The sequence below is a fragment of the Bacillus rossius genome, chromosome 7 (genome assembly GCF_032445375.1).
Source record: "Bacillus rossius redtenbacheri isolate Brsri chromosome 7, Brsri_v3, whole genome shotgun sequence".
Classification (NCBI taxonomy): Eukaryota; Metazoa; Arthropoda; class Insecta; order Phasmatodea; family Bacillidae; genus Bacillus; species Bacillus rossius.
In genome coordinates, this window is record NC_086335.1 from 24,068,348 (window position 1) to 24,091,000 (window position 22,653).

Sequence of the window (22,653 nt, forward strand, 5' to 3'; positions counted from 1 at the left end):
TCCAAAGAGAAAAAGTAAAAACAAATTGACTCTTCATGTAGACACTGTTTAGGAATATGAAGTTTTATATTTCTGCAGTTGGTGGTTATGTTGACATTTTTTTTGTGTGTGTGCACACACCACCATCTTGTGTTGTGTTAAACTCTATTAACAATATTTGGAAGCAGTAATTTTTTGTACTCTGTCATTGTCGGACGTCACGCTATTAAATTGTTCAAGACGCAAACGTTTTTTTGATCCTCCTGGCCAGATGAGATAATCCCTGAGAGAAAACAGTTCATTAATGTTCATATTCACAGTGATTACTTTTTTGTCAATTTTACAGCACAATTATGTTGAATACAATTCCGAGTGTTGACCACGTGCAACATGCTTATGTTCCTTTGTTACTGCATACAATTGCATCACTGGCATCATTACTTAGTTTTGCCTCCATTCTGTGGTGTTAACATCTGCAAGATGTATCACCAAGGACATTTACATCAAGATGACCAATCTACCAAGTGATCCTGTGGTGTGGAACCTCAATCAGCAAATTCAGGAATACCAGCTTATGGACTTATGGAGTTTCATCTGCCCCATGAGGGCTCTCCAGCAACTTGCTATGGATGAACAGGCTCACATTCCTAATACTGCGAGAGTTTTTATGAAGATGTATTCGTAAATAACATCATAACAGGTGCAGCATCAGTGTAATTGGCTCTTGCATTACAGTCGGAGCTGATACAACTACTGGTGGTTTTGAGATGTTGGAATTTGTACCAGAGTGTCGCAGGGAATGGCAAGTAAGTTTACAGGAAGACAAGAAAGTTATCAATGTGCTGGCATTGAGTGGGATTCAACAACCGATACATTTTCACACCACATTGACCATGTTTCCAGGAATATTTCCAAACAAGGTATTCTGTCAGAAATTGAAAAAATTTATAATTCTTTAGGGTTCAATAATGCCAGTTGGATTTTAAGCCAAGCTCTTTTCATAGAGTTTTTGGTTACTGGGCCTTGATTGGAATGCTGCCCCATCAAAGGATATTCATGAATTATAACTTTTTTACTTGCCAACTTCCTGTGAGTAGTCAAGTTTCTGTGCCACGCTTAATATCAGATGTGGGTGAACAGTCCTACCAAATTCATGGCTTCAGTGATGCAGCCACTAACAATGTAATTCAGCAGTTGTTTATCTGCAAAGCTTGAGCAGGACTGAAAATAAGGTATATTTGTTGCTTGCCAAATCTCTAGTAGCTCCTCTGAAAACAGTAATGCTTCCTTGCCTTGGGTTACTTGGAGCATACTTACTTCTAAAACTGCAGAACACATTCAGTCGAAATGTATCACAGTCAACAGTTTTACAGCTTAGTGTTAGTCCACTGTTGCACTAGCATGGATACGAACTGCTCCACGTTCCCTCAAGACATCTGTAGCTGAATGGGTAGCAAACATTCAAGATAGCAAAGTGCCTATCCATTAGGCATGTTCCATCACTGACAATTCTGCTGATTGTACGTCCAGAGGTGTAGCTCCAGAAGAAGTCATCAGTCACGTGTTGTGGTGACGAAGGACTTGCATGGCTGGTATCAAGGGAATGTCAGTGGTACAAACATGACCTGAATCCTAATGTGCAACAAAAGGAGTCCGAAATGAAGAAATTTAAAATAGTTTCCTTCAAAGGTCAACAACCCTGCCTCAACATATGGGACTATATTCAAAGAATCCTGATTCAAAGAATCCTGGCTTATGTATTGAATTTTATTTCAAGTCCCAAGAGTGAAGCAGGTGACTGGTGTGTTGGGCCCACTGAGTATTGAAAAGCTTGGCTGTTTAAATAGGCTTCGTGTGAAACAAGTCCAAAAGGACTCATTTCAGACAGACATTGAACTACATCATGAAAAGGAGTGTTCATCAGGCTTCAGAAAACAATGCCCAATTATTGATGATGGAGGAGGATGATTACAACAGTCTACTGTTGAGTTTGGAGTGAAACAACTTATGTCGTTACCTAAGAAGAGTCATGATTTTATCGACTTTTACCACATTACACCCCTCCATGCTGAAACCACTTCCACTCTTGCTACTATTAATCAAGAATTACCATGAATTCTGGGCTGTGACTGGTAAGAGTGCAGTTACCGCCAGCATGTACAAGTGCCTAAAATGTTTTCAATTCAAGGCCACTTATATCCAACCCTTAATAGGGAATCTTCCATCTAAAAGAGTTTAAGCTGCAAGACCCTCTGTCTGTAGATGTATTGATTTTGGAGATATATTTGCAATCAAAGTCTCTTCATCTTCGAAATGCCAAGATATTGAAAGCCTATTTGTGTTTGTTTGTATGTTTGGCAACTAAGTTCATCTTGAAGGTGTATCTGCAATCAATCTGCAAACATGTTTCTAAATGCGTTCTTTAGGTTTACTTACAGACGAGAGGTGTTCATGGATGTTTACACTGACTGTGGCACAAACTTTGTTGGTGCTAGTCACCACTTCTCAGAGCGGCAGAAACATCTAATGACTCCCTCAATTCACTCAATATATTGCTAACAAATTGGCAAACAAAGATATTCAGTGGCACTTCAACCCACCTTCAGCGCCACATTTTGGAGCTCTTTGGGAAGCTGGCATCAAATAAAATAAAAAATACCATTTGAAGATAGTTGTCGGTCAACAAATCCTTCAGTTTGAGGAACTGACAATTCAACTAGAAGCAATGTTGGTTCCTCGACCGTTGTGTGCTATCTCATCAGATCCAAATGATGGCTAGTCCTCCACACCTGCACATTTTCTTACTGGTTCATCGATAACAGCACCTCCCACCCAGCAGTAGACAGAACTTCCAATAAAGCGAATGAATCGGTGGCAGTTGGTACAGCAAGGAGTAACTCCACACCCTGTAACCACGTGGCAAGTGAGCCCAGAGCCATGGTGAGCTTCACGTTGCCGAAGGAGGACAACACTCTCCCGCTCCAGCGGCATCTGGGGTTCATCAGCACCCCGCACCCTGGCAGTGACGGTGTCGCTAGGCTAGCTACTGTGAACATGCACCCACGACTGGACCAGAGACCTGTTGTCAACATGTGTTCACTTCCACTTGAGTAGTGTAATACTGACTGTGTAACAGTGAAGTGACCTAAATTGTTTGACGCAAAAATCGTTGAATCTTTGTGGTTGGTTTGCTTAGGGATGCACAGATTTAAGTTTCTACAGTTGGTGGTTATATTGACTTTTTTTTTGTGTGTGTGTGTGTGTGCACGCTGCCATCTTGTGTTGTGATGAACCTTATTAACGGTAACAGAACAGAGTAATTTTTTGTACTCAGTCATATTGGACGTCACATGATTACATTGTTCAATATGTGAACAGGCAATAACACTCAATACTGCAAAAATCACTTTTCTAGCTGAATGGCTGCTAGTCACAATTTTTTTTATAGATGTCTGGCTGTTTCATGATATGTGAAGGTTACATGTTATTTTTTGTACATATTAATAAAATAAAATAACTTTTCATATTAATAAACAAACTAAATATGTAAAAGCAAAAACTCCTTCAGCTCCTTCCAAAACAATGTACGTACATTGCAAGTGCTGGAAAACCACATGTAACTAACTGGTTAAGTCCTTGAACAGATTAAACAGTTAACATTACTTGAAACGAAGAAATTTATACAAATGAAAAAATATTTCTTGATTGAAAACTACTCTTACTATGAGCAAATTAATAAATAATACATTATAGGCAATAATACATTACCGAGCAAGACAGTAATGAATGTATATAAGTACAAGGATTGTGGACCAGTCATGCACAATTTATACTTCACATACTGAATGTTATGTACACTACATTATTAACAAAGTAAATATTATTTGTGAAAGACATTCATTCACTGTTATTATTCAATGAAATCAAATATTAAAAACTCATAATATTTGTAACATTTCACACTTCTTCAAATTATAGATTTTCAAAGAACAGGAAAAAATAAATTATGTGGAAAAGCGGAAAGTGTAAATGAAGGAAAACAACACTTAGGTCAGTTACTCTTTGTGAAACAAAGTATTAAATTCTAAATAATACATTAAAAAATTATCATTTTTCATTGTTATACATTAAAAGCTTCAAGCTTATAGCTCTGTAGGTCTGTACTCAAAAATAAACATGCTTGCAATAAATAAGTGCAAATGCATGAAACATATTATGAAAGTTTAGTTCAAAGCAAAACAATCCCTTCAGCAGATTAAAGATGCACACACACACAGAAAGATGCCAACACCTAATTCAACTGAACTTGTACAAGTTGCTAAGTATATTGCAGCAATACAAAATATTATCCTTGCATCACTTGCAAAGGGTGATTTCCATAGCGTTACAGGAAAAAATATGCCAAAAGCAAGCAGATTAAAAGAGTAATTCAGTGGAAAGCATGCTTTCTTGCAGTACAATTAACAGGAATGGATTGCATTGTAATATGGTGAGAGTAAGGACACAACAATATTAGTGAAGCGTAAATGGAGTGTAAAGTCTAGGTTCAACTCTATGACAAACTGCTCTTGTTACAGATGCCCTGTGGTCATCACAACGTGAGTTAGGTACCAGTACACTATGGTCACACGGGTGTTACATACAGTAGTGACATGCTCACAGTTGGCCGCACTGCTAAATCAGTCTTCTTTCCCCACGACAGGTGAGGGCAATGGGCTAGAAGCCCCTGAGTGGCTTTGTTGCCTCGGTGGCTTGTGCCCAAGCACAGCAGACACAAGGCTATGCAGTCTGTCAAACAGAGCACACATCACTATGCCAGCCTTTCAACCATCTGGGATTCCACAATTACCCTCTCTACATTCATAAACATATGTATATGTAAGAGCATTACAAATAGAAGTTGTACAGGCCTAAAGGTATGTTTTCCTTTGAGCGTCTATTTATTGTAAGTGATGATTGCGCTGCAATGGACGCTAGCGTCAAATGCGGAAGTGTTGTACTCCAAATGATAACTGTCATAGCGTTTGTATCCAAAAATTTATAATACAGGTGTATTTCTGGCAGTCTGTAGCAGTAACATGATGTAGTAACAATGAGAGTTTTTAGTATAAGTAGGCTGTTGTTTAATTATTTTATATATTTGCCGAAGAGGCTGCTGGTTACAATTAATTGCTAATGAGTGCATGAATAAAGGTAGATAGGAACCATGTTCACTCATTTTCAGCTAGAGCTAACGACGAATAATACAAAAAACTTGTGATGAATTAATATTGTCATTTGGAGAGATAAAGCCTTACACTTGAATAGAAGATAGTAACGTGTCTTTTCCGGTCCAAGAGCAGAACTGATCGCTGGGCCTGCGAGACACCATTAACGCCAGTGACAAAAGTTTGGAGCAAAACAGCACATTGCAAACCAATCTATAGCAGTCCATAGTGACAATTGCATCGCGATGATCGCTGAGAATAATCGCTAGACGCTCCAAGGAAAACGTACCTTAAGTCACAAAGTTTCATCTTGCATAACACGTAACAACGAACTTAAAGGTTATCCGTGCCCGGAATACAAGCTTCACGTGAGTTTGTTCACAAGGGGCCTAGTAAATTTATTTTGGGAAGAGATGCAAGCATGAGCAGCATCACCGCTCCACTGTGCTCACCCCTGCATCGACTGTGTGTAGACCAACCGCAGTGTGCTTCCCTTCCCCTCCATGTTCCTGCGATGTAGTTGCCTCCTCCTCTTCCCGACCTAGTTCTGCTGCCGGCCACTGCTGGCACTGCAAGCGCTCTCCTGAAGCCTGCCACAAGATGTGGAGGCACTCACCGATGAAGGACGACTTCAGACCTCAGGTAATGTGGTACCTTTCTGGTTTGTTAGTTTCTTCGTGCGACTGTGTCTTGTCCCTTGCTCCTTTATGCAGTTAGGGCAGCAAGTTGTATGATCCGGACAAGATACAAGCACCTCGGGATTTGTGTTTAAATTCCCTTTAGCTCAGTCCTGTCCAAATCCCAACCGTTGTATAACTGCTCTTCGTAGCGTCCTATTTGTGGCTAGGTGTGCCCTAGCCAATTGTTCTGCTTGATATAGTCACCCAGGTTCGCCACCTCACTTTGCTTGGCTAGTTGCCTGGGTGGTATTGGTTCCTTATTTCAATTATTTCATTCTTCTGGGTATGATATAATGCACTTCACTGATAGCATGCATAAAGTCTGCTCTCATTAAACTATCTTAAACTAATTTATTTGCTAGCTGTTTTAATACATCTTATCACATTGAAAGAACAAATGCAGTCAACACCCACTTGCATTGTTGCTTATTTTATTAATTGCCTGCTATTATGTATAGTAGGATATGCATTTTCCTGTTTTTTGGTATTTACTTCACGGTTTTCTTTTAAAGTTAATGTTTTTTTTTTGGTCAAACATTTATCACTCATTATAAAGCATGTATACCTGCTCTAGTGATTATACTCATATGTACCAATTGCCTCTTGTAATTGGAGCACTGGGCTAGGGCAATGGTACAGCTGAAGAATCTTGGAGGAAGTTCTTTTGATTGTTCGGAGGATTTTTCTGTTGTAGGTTTGTTCTTGGACACTACACAAGCAGGTGAGCATATGAAACCCCCAGCATGGCAACCGGGAAAGCAATGTAAGATGAAACATGTGGGGGAAGAAAGGAAAAGAAGTTGGAGGGGGTAACACGTCAGGAGCGAACTGCTAACGAAATTAGTGTGGTGGGTGGTCTATATGTAGAATCTGCTGGGGCAACACCATAACGAACAATCACACTGCTCAATATCAATTTTATTTCCCACTCCCTACCTATAGACAACTATTTTTATTAAGTTATCTAATTAAATAAGCTTAATAATTTTTTGTTGAGAGTTTAACATGTTTTAAAATTTTCATCCACTTCATATAAGAGTTTAAAATTAAATATTGTCACAATCAACAAATACAATACAATATTCCTTACATAGCTTTAATTCAGAAATAAATACTAAGAAGTGCAAGACATACCCCAAAATATGTTATAGTACATTATAATTAGAAATATATGATCCTATGTAATGTAGCAAATAAGATAACAGGCCAAGTCCTATTGGTGCACCACCAAACATAACTATACCTGAAATAACCACAGTATTATTTACAGACAATAAGTAATAATGACACCAAAGGTCAACCTGATTTACTTTCTTCACTTAAGAAATAGCTCAGCCTTTTTTTTTGTTTAGTTAAAACCACCAAAATGTTGAAAAATAAAACAATGGCAAGACCTGCCAAATGTTAAATAAGATCTTTATAACATTTTTTGGATAAAAGAAAATGTTCAACCAAACCACACATATCATAAAATGGGTTGAAAATTTTTTTTCATATAAAGTACAGAAAAAATTCATAATGAGTGGCATAATACTGGTTGTCATCAACCAATATCACAATTTGCTGCTGAATGTTGAATATTTGCTCTATTACGATGAATCAAAATTTCAAGACCTTTACTGTATTGTTACACATAATTCAAATGGGGAAAACAGAACCGGAAAGGCGAGCCCAATTAATTTATTGCAGTTTTATTTATTAGCTAATATTTACGGTATTAATTTAATTATAACAATTCAAATGTCTGTCCGCAAATTAATCACACTTTCGTGAGTCCACTTTCTACTCTCCCCACTGGAGTTCGGCTCGACAGTGGCTCTCTCTACTTTTTGTCTCTTACCACACCTCCGTCCCAACACGCTGGCCCCCACTCACTGCTCACTCGTCCGCTATGTCGTGACTCCGATCTTCACACCGAAGCCCGGCGCTCGCTCGCCAAGGGGTCCCTCACCCTCTTCACTTCACTCCCTCACAGGTCGGCCTCCCAGTTTGCATACCTCTCAATGCTGCCCTGAAAAGGTCTCGTCCAAAATGTTGTTGTGTGATCAGAGCCAACTTAACACCCAAAGTTGCAAAAGAACAGCGGCGTCCTAGTTACACCTCTTCCGCAATGGGGCTATGGAGACCTGCCGAATTCTCGAGAGACAGAGTGGAGCCAAGACTATTTGGAAAGGCGCTAGGCGAGGGGAAGGGGAGCGACCGCGTTATTTGGAGGATCGTTGTACCTGTGTTGGTGCCCGTTTGAGTGGGGATAGGGGGAAGGCCAGTCCCTCAGGGTGGAGCACCCAACTGCAGGCCCCAATCCCTGCGGCCTTGTAATAGTCTGAAATAATGGTAACTTTACGCATTCACAAAAAAAGTGTGTCTTTGAGATGGTTTCAGCTTGGTCAAATATTTCAAACATTCAAAAATCTGATTACTGATAGTGCATCTCACTTCACTTCTGGAGAGCCAGTTTTACACAAAAAAAAGTGCCTGAGCTATTTTTTATTGTGGGAGAAAGTGACAATGAATGCATGACTTGGACATCCCTGTGTCTACAAAAGATCAAGGCTACCAGCTACCTACTTTATATTCATGCTCTGTAATCTAGTTCCGTAAAAACAAATATTTTTTTTCCACCTGAAATAATATCCATACCAAATAATTTTATTATTAACAGATACATATGTTAATGAAAATTATTTAAAAAACATTGTTGTGTAAATTTAAAAAAGATATTGATATAAAAATTAATTTTACATGATGGCCTATTAAGTACATTAATGTTAAAAGTCTTGATAACATAATACTAAGCACAAACTCAATCTAGTAAATGCAAAATATTTCTACATACAAGCATACATACAGTGTTCTGAAAAGATTAGGAAAATTGGATAAATACAACCAAAATTTCTTTAAGCATGAAAGAAGTAATAATCTCTCTTTTGACAGCCATTTTACCATTATACTACAATTTTTGTTTCCTAACATAAAAATCCCTACATGCTATATGTCCAGCTTCAAAGGGATGCAGGTAAATGGTACCAAGTTTATATTAATAAATAAAACAATAGATGATGACAAAAAATTTAAGAATTACAAGATGTAGCAGTTACTTCAAATGAACTATATGTTATGTAGATAGCAAGTAAAAACTAAGATTGAATTTTTTTTTACGATTCCTTCTGTAATCATTTACAATGAAATATTTACAGGTTATCATATTACATGATTGTAATTAATTACTCCCCAAAATTGCATACATTTACAGACATGTACATTTATTTTTTATTTATTTATTTAAATTTGTAACATGCCCAACAACAGTTAGAAACGTTTTAGGTGGGCACGACATACAAAAAAAAATACACAGGACAATGTGGTCCCAAGAGCAGGGTGTCTACCAGATCTAGTAAATGAAATTCCCTGATTTTTCCAGGTTTTCCAGGTATAAAATGGAATTTTTCCAGGTTTTCCAGGTATAAAATGGAATTTTTCCAGGTTTTCTGTAACACAATTACGACATTCCACGAAACTGAAAAAAACTGCATAGCAGTACATTCACGGGTTTCAAAGTATTTCAACTCACCTAAATAAGTAAAAAAAATTACCTTCTTCCAGACGAGGCCAAAGTGACTCATTTGATGACAAATAAAACATGCTGCTACAAATATTTCACACACTTACTTTTGCAAAAACATTAGTAAAAGGAAGCTCCCATCAATTTTTACAGTGAATCAACTTTTGCGTCTATTGCACTTGCTTCAGACCGAGCCAAATCCAACACACGAGCCTTTTTCAACTGCAATGCCTTGATCTCCTCTTCAACTCTTCTTTATTCTGCCTTCTTCTTGTCTGTAGCTTCCTTTTCTTTTTGTTTTGTTTGCAGGGCTTCCTTATGCCTACAACTAGCATTTCTTACATACTGTAACATGGACTTTGTGATATCAACATGCTTTACACCTCCAGAACGTTGAACAAAGTTGTACACTTGTCTTTGTGCAATCAATGTTTCGTCCTGCAAGTTTTCAGTTAGCAGATTAGAATTCACTGAAAATCCTCTATCCAATTATGCATTTCCATGGGAAAGTACCAACATCATCCTCACAAACTTTAGTAGGCCTGTTTTGGCAGCTACTGCATGTGCCTTAAGAATGAGCATCCACAAGTGATCAAGGCGCCCGTCTTCTCGAGAAAAAGACGAGAACAGTGCTTCAGAATCTTGCGAGGAACATACCAACTCATATGATTGCTCAATGTTATCAGCTTCTTGTCCTGATAGCCACCTGTTTTGAAGACAACATTCTAAACTGTACTTCAAACGCTGTTTCTTCACACCCAAATTTAAAGCCACAGACGGACATAAGCAGGAAATTCCCTTGGTAAGTTTGTACTTCAGGGGACTTTTGTCTTGAAGTTTTTTTACCATAACCTTTGGACAAGACCTAACATCATTTTTCAGTAACAGGACAGACTTTTCTGGTACTTTCTCTTTCTTGATGGAATGACATACTGCATAACCCAACTTGATATTGTTAGCAGTCAATAGATTTTCCTGGTTATCTACATCCAATCGAGATATATTGCGTTTCTCCTTAAAGCAATTCAGTACCTCTGCTTTCACAAACTTTCCTGCCAAAGCTAACAAAATGTCTACCAGTGAATCATAGAGAAAAGGTGCAATGGGTGCTTCACTTTGGAACATTGTAAGAAACAATTCCAGCTCTGATGCCAAAGAGTGGAAGAATGTCAATTTTACTTCTAGAAGATTATCTTCAAGAGCACTTTTCATTACACTGAAAGAGAGAGATGAAATAGTAACTTCATTAACAAATTTCTTCAGGTGGGGTAACTTTTTCATGGCATGCTCAGCAACTGCAGTATTCATCTGATTGCACAACATTTCTTGGGAAAAATCTCTGATCCAGTTATTCTAATGTAATCTGCCCTCCTTGCAGGTACGTGCTTAAACAAATAGTAACTGTGCCTCAAAAAACTAACTACGTCCCATTGTGTAGCAGAAATTCAAGTTTTGAAAGCACCATGGACCGTATGAAGCCCACAGCTACCAATTTCTAGCAATGATGGCGAATCTTCACCAAAAGTGTCTGTAATATGTATTTTCAAAGCTAACAAAAATGCCCAGTTTACATTGAGGGCATCCATAAATACTTAAAATGAAATGCACCTGTCGGTATAATCTGAACGTGGGAAGCACATGCTGCAGCACGTCACGTCAGCAGGATAACAGACCAGCTTTAACCAGTTTGTATCACGTGATTTGACGACACTTCCGAATCCGATGGTAAATAAAAGAAAATGGACGTGGGAACTGTTCTATATTTGCCATTCAAAAATAAAAATGGGAGGGGATGCACTTGATGCTACGTCAATGCAAGCTGATCAATAAACAAAAAAAGTATTGCCAACTACAACCTGCCAAAAAAAATTCCCTGATTTTTAAAAAAATTCCCTGATTTTTCCCGGATTATTCCCTGATTACAATATTCCCTAATTTTTCCAGGTTTTCCAGGTTTTCCAGGGTCGGTAGACACCCTGAAGAGGCATACAAAATGCCGATCCTAGGTAGGCACTAAGGGCAGATAGACAACAAGCAAGGAGAAAACTAACAGGTAGGCACTACCAGCAGACAGCTGACACTAGTAGGCACACCATACCTGCAGGGACTACAGCACACACAACAAAAGTCACGAAGTACAATACAATTCAAGACAAGAACAAACAATTACAGTTACAAATATCAACCAATAATATACCATCAGAATATAATATACATACTGAAGGACATACATCACGAGAAGGAAAAAAAAAGAATAAGGATTAAAACAAAAGAATACAAGAAAATTGCAAGATAACTAGGTCAATATTTTATGCAATATGGAGATAAGTTGTAAACATTTATATAAAAATAAGTACATACATATTTAAATTAAGACAAAGACTGATTGGAGAACTGAATTATTGTACAATAGCTCACAACTTTTTCATGCATATTTTGCTGTCAAAAAGATTAGCATATTTATCTTCATCACTGAAATTGTTAACCAATCTGTATATTATATCATTAATATTGCTAAGAGTACAGAGTAATGCCTGTGATCGATTATTATATTGAGGAACTCTGAGCCCAGATTTATCAATTAAATAATTACAACTTATTTTGGAACTATAGCAGTTGCAAACAAAAAAAAATCAAATAGCTTTCTGCATTCAATCAAGGACAGTAGTAAAGGTTTTAAAAGATGCTTTTGATTTATAATTTTAAGAATTTTAGTTAGTATATTTTCAAGCTTGTTACTGTCAGAAGAGTTGATGTTATTCCAAAAATATGGAACCATATACTAATTTGGTTTCAATTAACGAAAAGTAAAGTGTAAGTAATGAGTCATTTTCTGGTACAAGGCAAGTCATGTATTTAATCAAAGCTAGGGTTCTGTGTGTGCTAGATACCAAAGTGTTAATATTTCTATACTTATATTATAAAGCTTATAATCATACTTTATAGGAAAAAATTTCCTTTTATAGGATACAACTAATGTTTAATTTTTATTAAAAGTCACCAAATTAGTGTTTCACCAATTACAGATTTCAGAAATGTCATGCTGAAGTAGCTGACAATCATTTTCAGAAGTTATCTGTCTACATAATAAGTACATATTGAAGTATACTGGTACAAAAATATAAACATGTGCGTACATTATAAACTGTAATTGTTGTAGTAAACCATATCCTCCAAAATGCTGCTAACACACAACAAGCAGACATATTGGTACAGGTGAGGCAGTGGCAAGACATCACACTTACTCACGCCAGTCATGAATGAATTGCTACTGTCCAATCACAAACAGACTGTAGTTAATTATAGAAATTCTGTTTCTAAACATTTTCAAGTGTGTTATAGTAAGAAGATGTTTAACTTCAAAAATAATTCACACCTCACACAAATGTTTTTTTTTTCAGATAAAACCTTTGGTAATGACTTTTCAAAAAGTCAGAAACCTGTTGAAACAGACTCCCTTTTAACTGAAAGATATTTCAGACTAGTCATCCATTACCAGTTAAAATATACCTTATCATAACATGAGAACAAAGGCAACACACATACTCTTAACTGAACTTTGCTGAAGGATCCCATTATTCTTGGGATATTTGAGGCATTTAAGCATGCGTGCGTGCGTGCGTGCATGGGAGTGTGTGTGTAAGGTAAAACACATGCACATGAAGTGCCAGTGCTTTAGCATTTGGCCCTGAATGCATGTGCTGGCTTGCATCATGCAACGTAACATTCTGCACATCTTTACAAAGATATACTATTTTCAAGTGCAAATTACACAGTCTCTGTACCTAAACATCATTCAGACTCAACATACAAATTCCACACTAAAAAGATGCTTTAATAATTGCTCAATGGAAATTATTTTTTTTTTTTTATTTTAAATTCTACAGGCTCAATCCAACATTACCACGATATGTCATTACTAAAAGGCATGGGTGAGGTATCTTAGCAGAGAATAAGACAAACCGACCTCCAAATGGGGTACCAACTAGGGCTGTGCGAAGCTTTGACTAAGCAAATTAATCAAAGCTCTTTTTAATGTTCAATTTGACTTTGCCAAAAAAATTTGCTATTGGTTTTGTTTGAAACTTTGGATGTGATGCAAAGCTTCGCTATCACACCCCAGACCACCTCAGCTAGCTCAAAATTTGGTCGAAACACATTTACACTTGGGAAAAAAAAAAAAAATTATTAGGGCACTGAAAATTATTGCAGTTCCAGAAGAAAAATTACCATCGTCAATTATTGGAATAATCTTCCTCAGACACCAAATCGATTTTAACTTATTTTTTTTAAACCTGGAGGAAAATTCACAGTCATTTTGTCCGTCATCTTGCTACCACACAAAGTAGTAGATTTAGAGTATAAAACTTTTGCGCATAAACTCTTTCTAAACTTCCACAAGAACTGTCCATTGACTGTTCGTAGGTACTGAAAAATAATTAAGACTTTACAAGACAGTTCCCACTAATGTTGCATGGTTAAACACAAACTCACGGTACGAAGCCGCAGGACTATGTACTCGGATCAAAGCTGCGATCACTTGAGCCTTAATTTTGGGTGGTCTGATGCTGTGGTCGAAAATTCTAAGTAATTACAAAATCCAAAAGATAAAAACAGGTTAATCTTACACAGTGGCACACGGACCACAGCCACAAACTATTCTCTAAACTCACATAATCTTGTACTTTGTGAGCCACTGCCAAACGCCCAGCCTATCAGTACCTCGTCCAGACAATGACTGACGAAACTCAGCACATCACCAAGCTTACACAAAAATATACTTAGCTGGGGACTTCCCTGGAAAACTGTCTTACCACTGGCTACAACATTTATTCTTACAATAACTATTTAGCACCTCCCATCTTTGCTCAGTCACATCTCTCTGTCATTTTCCCACACCTTCCATCTCTTTTTAATTTCACACCGGATTCCCATTAGATATTCCCACACAATCTATACATGTATGTCCCTCTAATGATGATGCAACTTACAAAACTATTACATCAGCCGAAAGCCTGCCCTCGCACATTTTATGAGAAAAGACAAATAAACAATACTTAAGAATTATATTAAAATATCTAAAAACTCAAACAAGTAGGCCAAACTAAGTAAAAATCCAGTTAAAAAGCCTTTTTTCAGAATTAAATTAACTGACTATCTGAAACATTAAAAAAGCATGAACCAAATGAAATTCTGATTATCAAAAGAATTGGGGAATATTTAAATGCTTCTTAGAAAGAAATAAGCTGTTACTTAAATTATATAAAGGACAACTAACCTTAGCATTTCCTATAAGATAACACAATAAATTGTAAATTAAACTATTTATCAAGAGGGAAGGGCAGTAACCTGGGTTCCTACATAGCGTTTGATGTGAAGCTTCACATTTGTTGCAAAGCTTTAACATTGGAAGCCTAAGATATTCTCATGAATATATTTAGTTCTTTTTTTTTTGTGTTGTATATGTTTTGCTTGAATAAAGTTGGTTACTTAAAAAAAATTGGTTATCTGTAAAGTCGGTTTACGGACGATAGTTTAACGTGACACCGTCATAACAAAACATTGATGAAATGATTGCATAATTTTATGAATAAAATTGAATCACTTTTATTAAATTATCACTATTTTGTATGGATACAAAGAAGGAGTGAAATGAAATCTACAATTTAATTGATAAATTTACTTTTGTTTGCACTCATTAATTCAAATATGCTTATTACTTAAATGAACAGATTATTTTAACTATAACTTTTATACATGTTTGTTATTTAACTTCTTCCAATCTGTGTTATTCTGTTAAGGATAGGATGATGATAGGAAAAGTAGGAAACAAAAGGGAGTGTTTCAAGTTTAATGTGCCTCGAAAAAGTCAAATCGAGTGGAAGAGAGATAGATGCGGCGCAAGCGTACAATGAGCGTAACGGGACACAGCGTAACGGGACAACGTGTGTAACGGGATGCTTTTTCGTGCGTGCGGCCGGCGTTCATAGATTTATTTGACGTTGTCACGTCAAAAAATTAAAAGGTGGCACATTATTGTTCTTATTAATGCTCAATATTCATATTATGCATGGTTATTTCATAATTTTTATTGAATGCTATTATATATATGATCAAACTGGTTAATAACTTAATCAGTTCAAACATTACAAACATTAACCAATCTTTTTTTTAAATCACTTCGCCAAAAAACAATATTCACAATAGGATTTAACTTTGCAAATATTTTAGAAATCTCATGTGATATTTGCTTTGCATTAAACAACTAATATTCCCACAGGCCTACAACTTGGTGTTCATAATCTGATAAATACCAGGGGCTGAAATCCAACCCAGGACCCTCTTAACATGAGCTCGATACCTCAACACTCGCTGCCGTGGATTATCTCTGCATTATTTAAGTTTATTACACTAATTGGTAAACCAGAAGCAATAATACCAAATTATTTATGTAAAATTTTTGAACAGCTAATTGAAAACCTGTATCATTCCAGTTATTCCAGCATATACAATAAAAATTTAGGAAAAGAGATTAAGCAAACAGAAGATTTTGCAGCTGATTTCTAACTAAGCACTAAATGCATATTCTAATTTCTTCAGAAAAGGTTTCAAAAATTTTATATTACATAATTTTACTAAACTTCTGTTTTAAAAATAATTCACTTTCCACTAACACAATTCCCAGATGTTAGCACACTTTAAATTATATTCATTACAATAATCACACCCCAAAACCCCAACTAACACAGGAGGCTATCACAATAATGAATACTACATCTATAAATATGTATGGCTAAAAAGAAACCAAGTATATAGTTCATAATTATGTTCACTTGAATAACTGAAATCCTATATCAACATCTGTTCAGCTCAATTTGTCTTTCTTCATGTGTATTTAAAAGTCATTTGTAGACAAGAAAAAAAAAAAATTAATTTTCAAACAGTTACTATATTAATTGCTAGCAATGTGTACAAGAACATATTATGATTGGCTTGGGGAAAACAGTTACACATTTGAGACGTGACTCCAATTTGTTGGTTACTTTGTTAGGTTGCAAGGTAGGCTTGCTGTTGAAGCATCTGAACCTTATTTCAGTTCTGACAATTAAAAAAATATGAATCCCTACCACTCCTTCTCCTAACTATATGCATCCCATTGCTCCCAATAAAAAATTATTGAGAAAAGTATTTATCTAATCACAACACAATTCTGTGGTGTCACTTTCCACTCCAGCTCTTTATTACATCAGCAAGCATTCTGCTCGCTGTGAAGCCACTAGCTAGTCTAGCCACATTCACATAGTTACACACGATCTTCATTTACCAGAAATAGTCCAATAATTAAGGGCCCCGCGCCCCGCCTATCTGGGTACACACACAGTGTGCAAAGCTTCAGAAAAAAACAACACGTTTTGAAAACTACCTACTCAAGATATCAGTTGCATTTGTTTATGAAAAGCATTTGAGAATACACTGTGGGCAGATGAGTATTTTTATTTCTGCATTTTGTAATTAAGCTGTATTTTTATAAAACTGAAAATGGCTAAAAACAAGTGTTTTCAGAATATTATTTATGCATTAAACACCTGGTACAGATTCCTGAAATCACACAAGGGATTTGTAATACACCTTTATCTTCATTTCTCCACCATTAAATGTTATGGTTTTTAATTAAATCTCATAGTTTCCCTGTGCACAAGAAGACTGCGTTCCAGATCAGAGCCTTGCCCTTAGAGGCAACACTGCGCTAGAAGCACCAGCAAGTGACCAATTTATCAACCCACCTCACTAACACAAATACACACCTGACTAGGCGGGCTCCTTTAGATAGATGTTAACATTTTGTTGTAAAACATTTTCTAGTAAAAAGTGAATGAAACCCTGCATGCTTGGTTTTTCATTACATTCACAACATAACTAATAAAAAAAAATGCAAAATTTTATATAGATTTATAATTACGACTTTTACATAACTTATAAGAAATATGAGCAAAATTATTGCAACTTTTAAGTTAGTGTCCAAATGATATAATTTATATCACATATTGCCATACAAAAAGTAGTTCAAAAAATTTAATATTCCTCCAAAATATATTAGCACTCGCGTTAAGTGCCTAAACTGATTTTTCTTAGGACTCAATGATGTTTAATGTACCTATGTGAAATAAATTAATACCATTTGAATATAACATCACATGAGCTAATAGTTGTGCATTAAACTTACCGGGCGTATAATTCCCGTAAAATCACTGCAGTAATCCCTCTCAAAAGAATTACTGTAGCGAAGACAGCAAATAGCACATTGTATAGAAAAATAATCTTGAAGTTGCCAAGCCATTCTATCTGGCCAAAGTCCCCAAGGAGATCAAAGTTTGTGATGCCTAAATAAGAAAGAAACATTCATTATTTTAAAATCAACAAGTACACAACTTCTTAAGCATAATTAAAAAATTAAAAACAGTTCATTTGATTTTTTCACTAAAAATAAATATAACCTAAACTATAAAAAGGTAGCCAATATCATGGAAATTTCCAAATTTTTTGAGGCATCTCAATAAATGTTCAGAATTTATAAGAAATAAAATGAAATCCATAAATATTTCATCAAAATAAAATACAGTAGTACAAAACGAAGTAAATTTCCAATAAATTCATGATAATAAATTTTTTCTGAACGTAATTTGTTAGCATTTACATTGCATCTCAAACATGAATTAAAAGAATAATCTGAACAAAAGTTAAACACAACTGAAGGTTTATAGCAAGGCATACAAATCGAAGTACTCTTTTCGCTGACACAAAAGCTGTTACCAGTGGTTAATTACACTGTGGTCACTGTAACAAATAGGTAATGTTACAGTAATATCCTGAACTTACATTATAGGTGGGACTGAGTGATAATGATGAAAGTCAAATTCACGTTAAGTCTGGGTACAATTTTGCACATAAATACATACAAATTAGGTTTAGTTGAGACCAGAAACCAAAGTAATAATAATTTTAAAAACAAGTGTGGTAAAATATTAGATAATAAAACAAACTATATTATTATGAAATGCAAAAATGTAAACCAACATTTTTATTTAGACGGCTTCATAAAATCTAACAAAGTTGTCTGAACGATCAAATGTTTTTTCTTCTCATGCCTATCAGGATGCAATAGTGAAAGTAATGTAGTTAGCATATCATGGCAGACATGCATTTAGTAAACAAGAGGTGAGAATTACATTTACAGGTTAAAAAATTTTCAAAATTTGAAAATGTTTATTTATGTTTTTTTTTTTACAGAATTAGAATATATTTATTATAGTATATTCCTTGCAATTATTATGATTGAAATAAATTTTTATTATTAATAACATTATTATCTTGTAACTCAAAAACTTTTTTGGCACCTATCTGATACTCTTATGCTCAAGCCCTGTCACGAAAACAATGTGGTCAGTGTAATTTAGATTTGAGTATTTTAATATTAAAATGCAATTCAAATGGTTATTTGAATGTACTTCAAGAGTATTTAGACGTATATTAGTATTGTGACACTGATTTTAACAGGAGTAGTGTCTTGATTAAAACGGTAGTCAGCAAGCCTGCTTACAAATTATATTGATGAACATTAACACTTATGGGGAAAAAAGTATTCGATTGACACCGTTTTCATTAGCGCTCTGTTTTCCTGGAACAAATTAGGGTATTACTTCGAGGAGCAGGTTTGTATGAGGACTTGAGGATTAGCTTGGCTCATCCCTAATCTAAACATATACCGTATTTGCTCGCGTAAAGGCCCCGCCCGCGTATACGCCCCCCCTCCTTATTTTGTAAACATTTTTGAGAAAAAATTTAAAAATGTGTTTTTCTGGGTTTATCTGAGGGCAGGGCAGCTTGGCATGCATCAAACAGCAAGCCATGTATTGTGAGAGGCGGGAGGTGATTTTGTAAGCGGCAGTGATACAGAGACTGGTATTATAGTTTGTCCGCTCTCAGTAGGACTGTCGTGAGGCGTGACAGACGTACGCAGTTAGTTGTATCTCAAACAACATAAAGATAAAGAACGCTGGACTCGCGCGCTTGTGTTGATGTGCAGTGTTGTCGGAGAAGAAGAGGGGAAGTGAAGGAGGAAGGGAAGTGGGTGGAGCAGGTACCTACGTAGTCAGCAAGCGCTGCTGGCCGACAGCTGGCATTTCTAACACTCCTTTGTCTGTTTGGCTGGCTAGCTGGCAGGAGGGAGGTTAAGCCACGCCTCTGCCTATCTCCCCCCCTGCCGCAGCGCTGCCTCTCCCCCCTGCGGACTCGCTGCCTCTCTCTCCCTCCTGCCACGTCGCTGCCCCCCCCCCCCCCCTCATTAGAACAAAGACACATGACTTGCCAGTCGTTCCGCCAGCTGTTTCATTTAATCAAAATTTAATTGGCGTTTAAATAAGTTGTGGCGGTATTTCATTTTGCTTTTATTAAATGTTAGTTTTTCATACCTGAAAAAAATAAAAATCTATTTTTTCCTCCAAATTCGCGTATAGGCCCCCTTCCCTTTTTTGGAGTCGAAAATTTGGAAAAAAAGGGGGCCTTTACGCGAGTAAATACGGTAAAACTGAACTAGTACAGGCGAGGGCACGGACCCAGTATCCTGGAGAGCAGCGGCAGGGCGGAGCTCAGCACCAGCGCCAGCGCGGAGTTGACGATGACGTGGGTGAGCGAGGTGCCGCGAGGCCTCGGCCGCACCCGCGAGAACACCCGCGACGTGTACAGGCCGACGAACGACGTCACTTGCAGGTAGAAGATCAGGACTATCTCCAGGGTCGAGCCGAACACGCCCAACATGGACAACGAGCTGTCGCCCAGCTTGAACTGCTGCACACCGAACAGAACACTCCCTTCACCTCCTCACAGTCCACAGAGAGTTACCTGCATTGCTTTCCTTTACGCACCAGTCCCTCCAATGTATATAACCCAAAAAAACAAAGACATGTGTGTACATGTGGCTAGTGATATGTGCAAATCACATTTTATGTGTAAATGCCTTACGTTTTGTATCAAATAGCTGCTAAGAATTCTGTAGTTGACAACTTCCTTTTTTCTTAAAAACTATTAAAATATAGTTAATTACTAACATTACAAAAATAAATCTATGTATTATTTTACTATAAATAACACTCTTTCCTCCCCCCTCTTCTTAAATTTAGACACTATCAGAATTTTCTTTTCTCAACCATGAAGAATACTCCCCTAAAAAGACACAGGCAGACTCCAGATTATTTATTTGTAAAAAATTAAATATAAATTGGTTTACTGGAACTTTTTTGACAAGAATGTCAGAGTGGGTTACTGTATTACATGTCTACACAGCTGATTTGCTTCTAAAAATTATCTTGGTAGGTATTGTGCTGGTGTTGAACAAAATTTAATATTTATCCACATCATGTGCAATGATGATAAAACACAAATAGGTACATTTGTTATTCATAAAATTACAAAAAAAATTGGTATGAGGTTAGGCTGTTAATACTAGATGTACGATATTGAGATTAAAACCGTGCATATCATTTGTCTATTAATATGATGTATGCAGTAGTTATTTAAAAGAGATAATACAGGGTTTACATTGCTAATTTGTTTTGATAATTAGTAGAAGTATACTGTTTAATGATGTACATATATACCTCAGTATTGAGTGTATTCATACAGTTAATTACTTACTTTAAATTACGTGTACCTTTAAAGTATTTTGTCATTTAAGGCTTTATTAAATTTATTTTCTAAAAAGAAAAAGGCTTTAGTTATAAATGTTTATTTTCGGCTGGTTCAATAGATTGGCATGCTAATAAATGTAATTTTTGGTATGTGGATTCAAACTAATTTTTTTTTCCCTTTTCGTGAATTATATTTTGGAATTCATTTCAGGATTATTGTTTTCATAATGTCCAATGTGGTAAAATAAAACAGAGGTTTTCACTAATGCAGTTACTTGATTATCTGTGGTACAATGTTTGGCTTGCCGACTGAAATAAATTGACCTTAAAACTGTACATTAACAAGCCCAGTGTTTGACACAGAAACCAACGAGTTTAAGGAACGATGCTCTCATTGGTTGGCTGGGCCACCTGGTCACCTCTGTCCCACTGGGAATGAAGGTCTCTGCAGCTGCTGGGGAAAGAAGTCTTGCTGTTTTGCACCTCGGCAGTCTTTTCTGCTAACGGCATAGTCCATTTTCAAAATTTAATATAATGAAACTTAGCCGGTGTCGGGCCATTTAAGGATAATATGTCTTATTAAGTTTTCATACTTTCAAAAATCCTAAATACATTGCTACTCTTCGCCTTTTTCCTTGTCAGTTCAACCGTAAGCAAATTCCATAATCTTTTAATCACCAAAAATTAAAACATCTCCTCTTTCTTCGCCAAATGATTTTGTGTGAAACATATTTTGTTAGGAGCTGTAATTTCTTTGATCGGCAATAAACTGAAAATTTGTCCAACGCCAGTGCTTTCCTTCAGGACTACAGACAATCAAATAAAATACAAACTCTAACTTCCAAATTCCCAGTTTGATAATTTGTTTGGTGATTTTATTTTATCTATTTTATTTGTCACATGCCCACCCAACAGCCGGGGGCTTTAGCGGTGGGCACAAACACACAGACAATAACACGACAACAGACAATAGAATGGTCACTGCAAGTATGAAGAAACTGCCCTTCGTCGGTACAAAAATCAGGCAAGAACTACCTGAGGGGAATCTACAACAGGTAGGCACATCCGCAAATGGCCAACACACATGAGGTCATTGTGGACACGTTAAAACCATCTCCAAAAACACTTAATCATTGTTCACTAACATTTTCTGTAGTAATGACTCTGTAGCCAGACCTTCTGTCTACAAACACGGATTGTTACACATTTTGTCCAACAGATGAATTATTATATTATTAATAGTGTCATGTGGCAACAGCTGCATCACTTATAACGTTATAACTTATAAGTTGAAATTAGAATTAGTGCTTCATGTACCAGCAAATGCATTTGAGGCATAGAAATTTTGTATTTGCAATCTTTCAATGTCTGTAATTTTCTGAAAGTAATGTCCTAATTTTAAGAAAGAGGTAACCAGGGATTTGCATGTTAATAAATAAATGCTCCGTACTATTTCAGGAATACTTTTTTTGTATGTTTTGTTCAATTAGCCTGGCTATTGTTGGCCTGGTAGTGGACAATCTTTGCAAAATAATTATTTT

At 36.3% G+C, this 22,653-nt stretch overlaps 1 protein-coding gene across 4 annotated transcripts in view; it reads right to left on the reverse strand.

Annotated features, from left to right (window-relative positions):
• The window catches only part of LOC134533748 (protein Lilipod), a 104,571-nt gene that overhangs the window by 10,299 nt on the left and 71,619 nt on the right, over window positions 1-22,653 (reverse strand). Inside the window, exons 9-11 of one of the 4 annotated variants that reach the window (XM_063371362.1) lie at window positions 20,042-20,273; window positions 17,653-17,809; window positions 4,623-4,767 (exon numbers count right to left, since the gene is read on the reverse strand). In XM_063371362.1, coding sequence (XP_063227432.1) covers window positions 4,659-4,767; window positions 17,653-17,809; window positions 20,042-20,273 — 498 coding nt within the window. In that variant the 3' untranslated portion in view covers window positions 4,623-4,658. Of the gene's footprint in view, window positions 1-4,622; window positions 4,768-17,652; window positions 17,810-20,041; window positions 20,274-22,653 lie in introns of those variants that run through there. The other 3 variants (XM_063371363.1, XM_063371364.1, XM_063371365.1) reach the window with 3 other exon arrangements.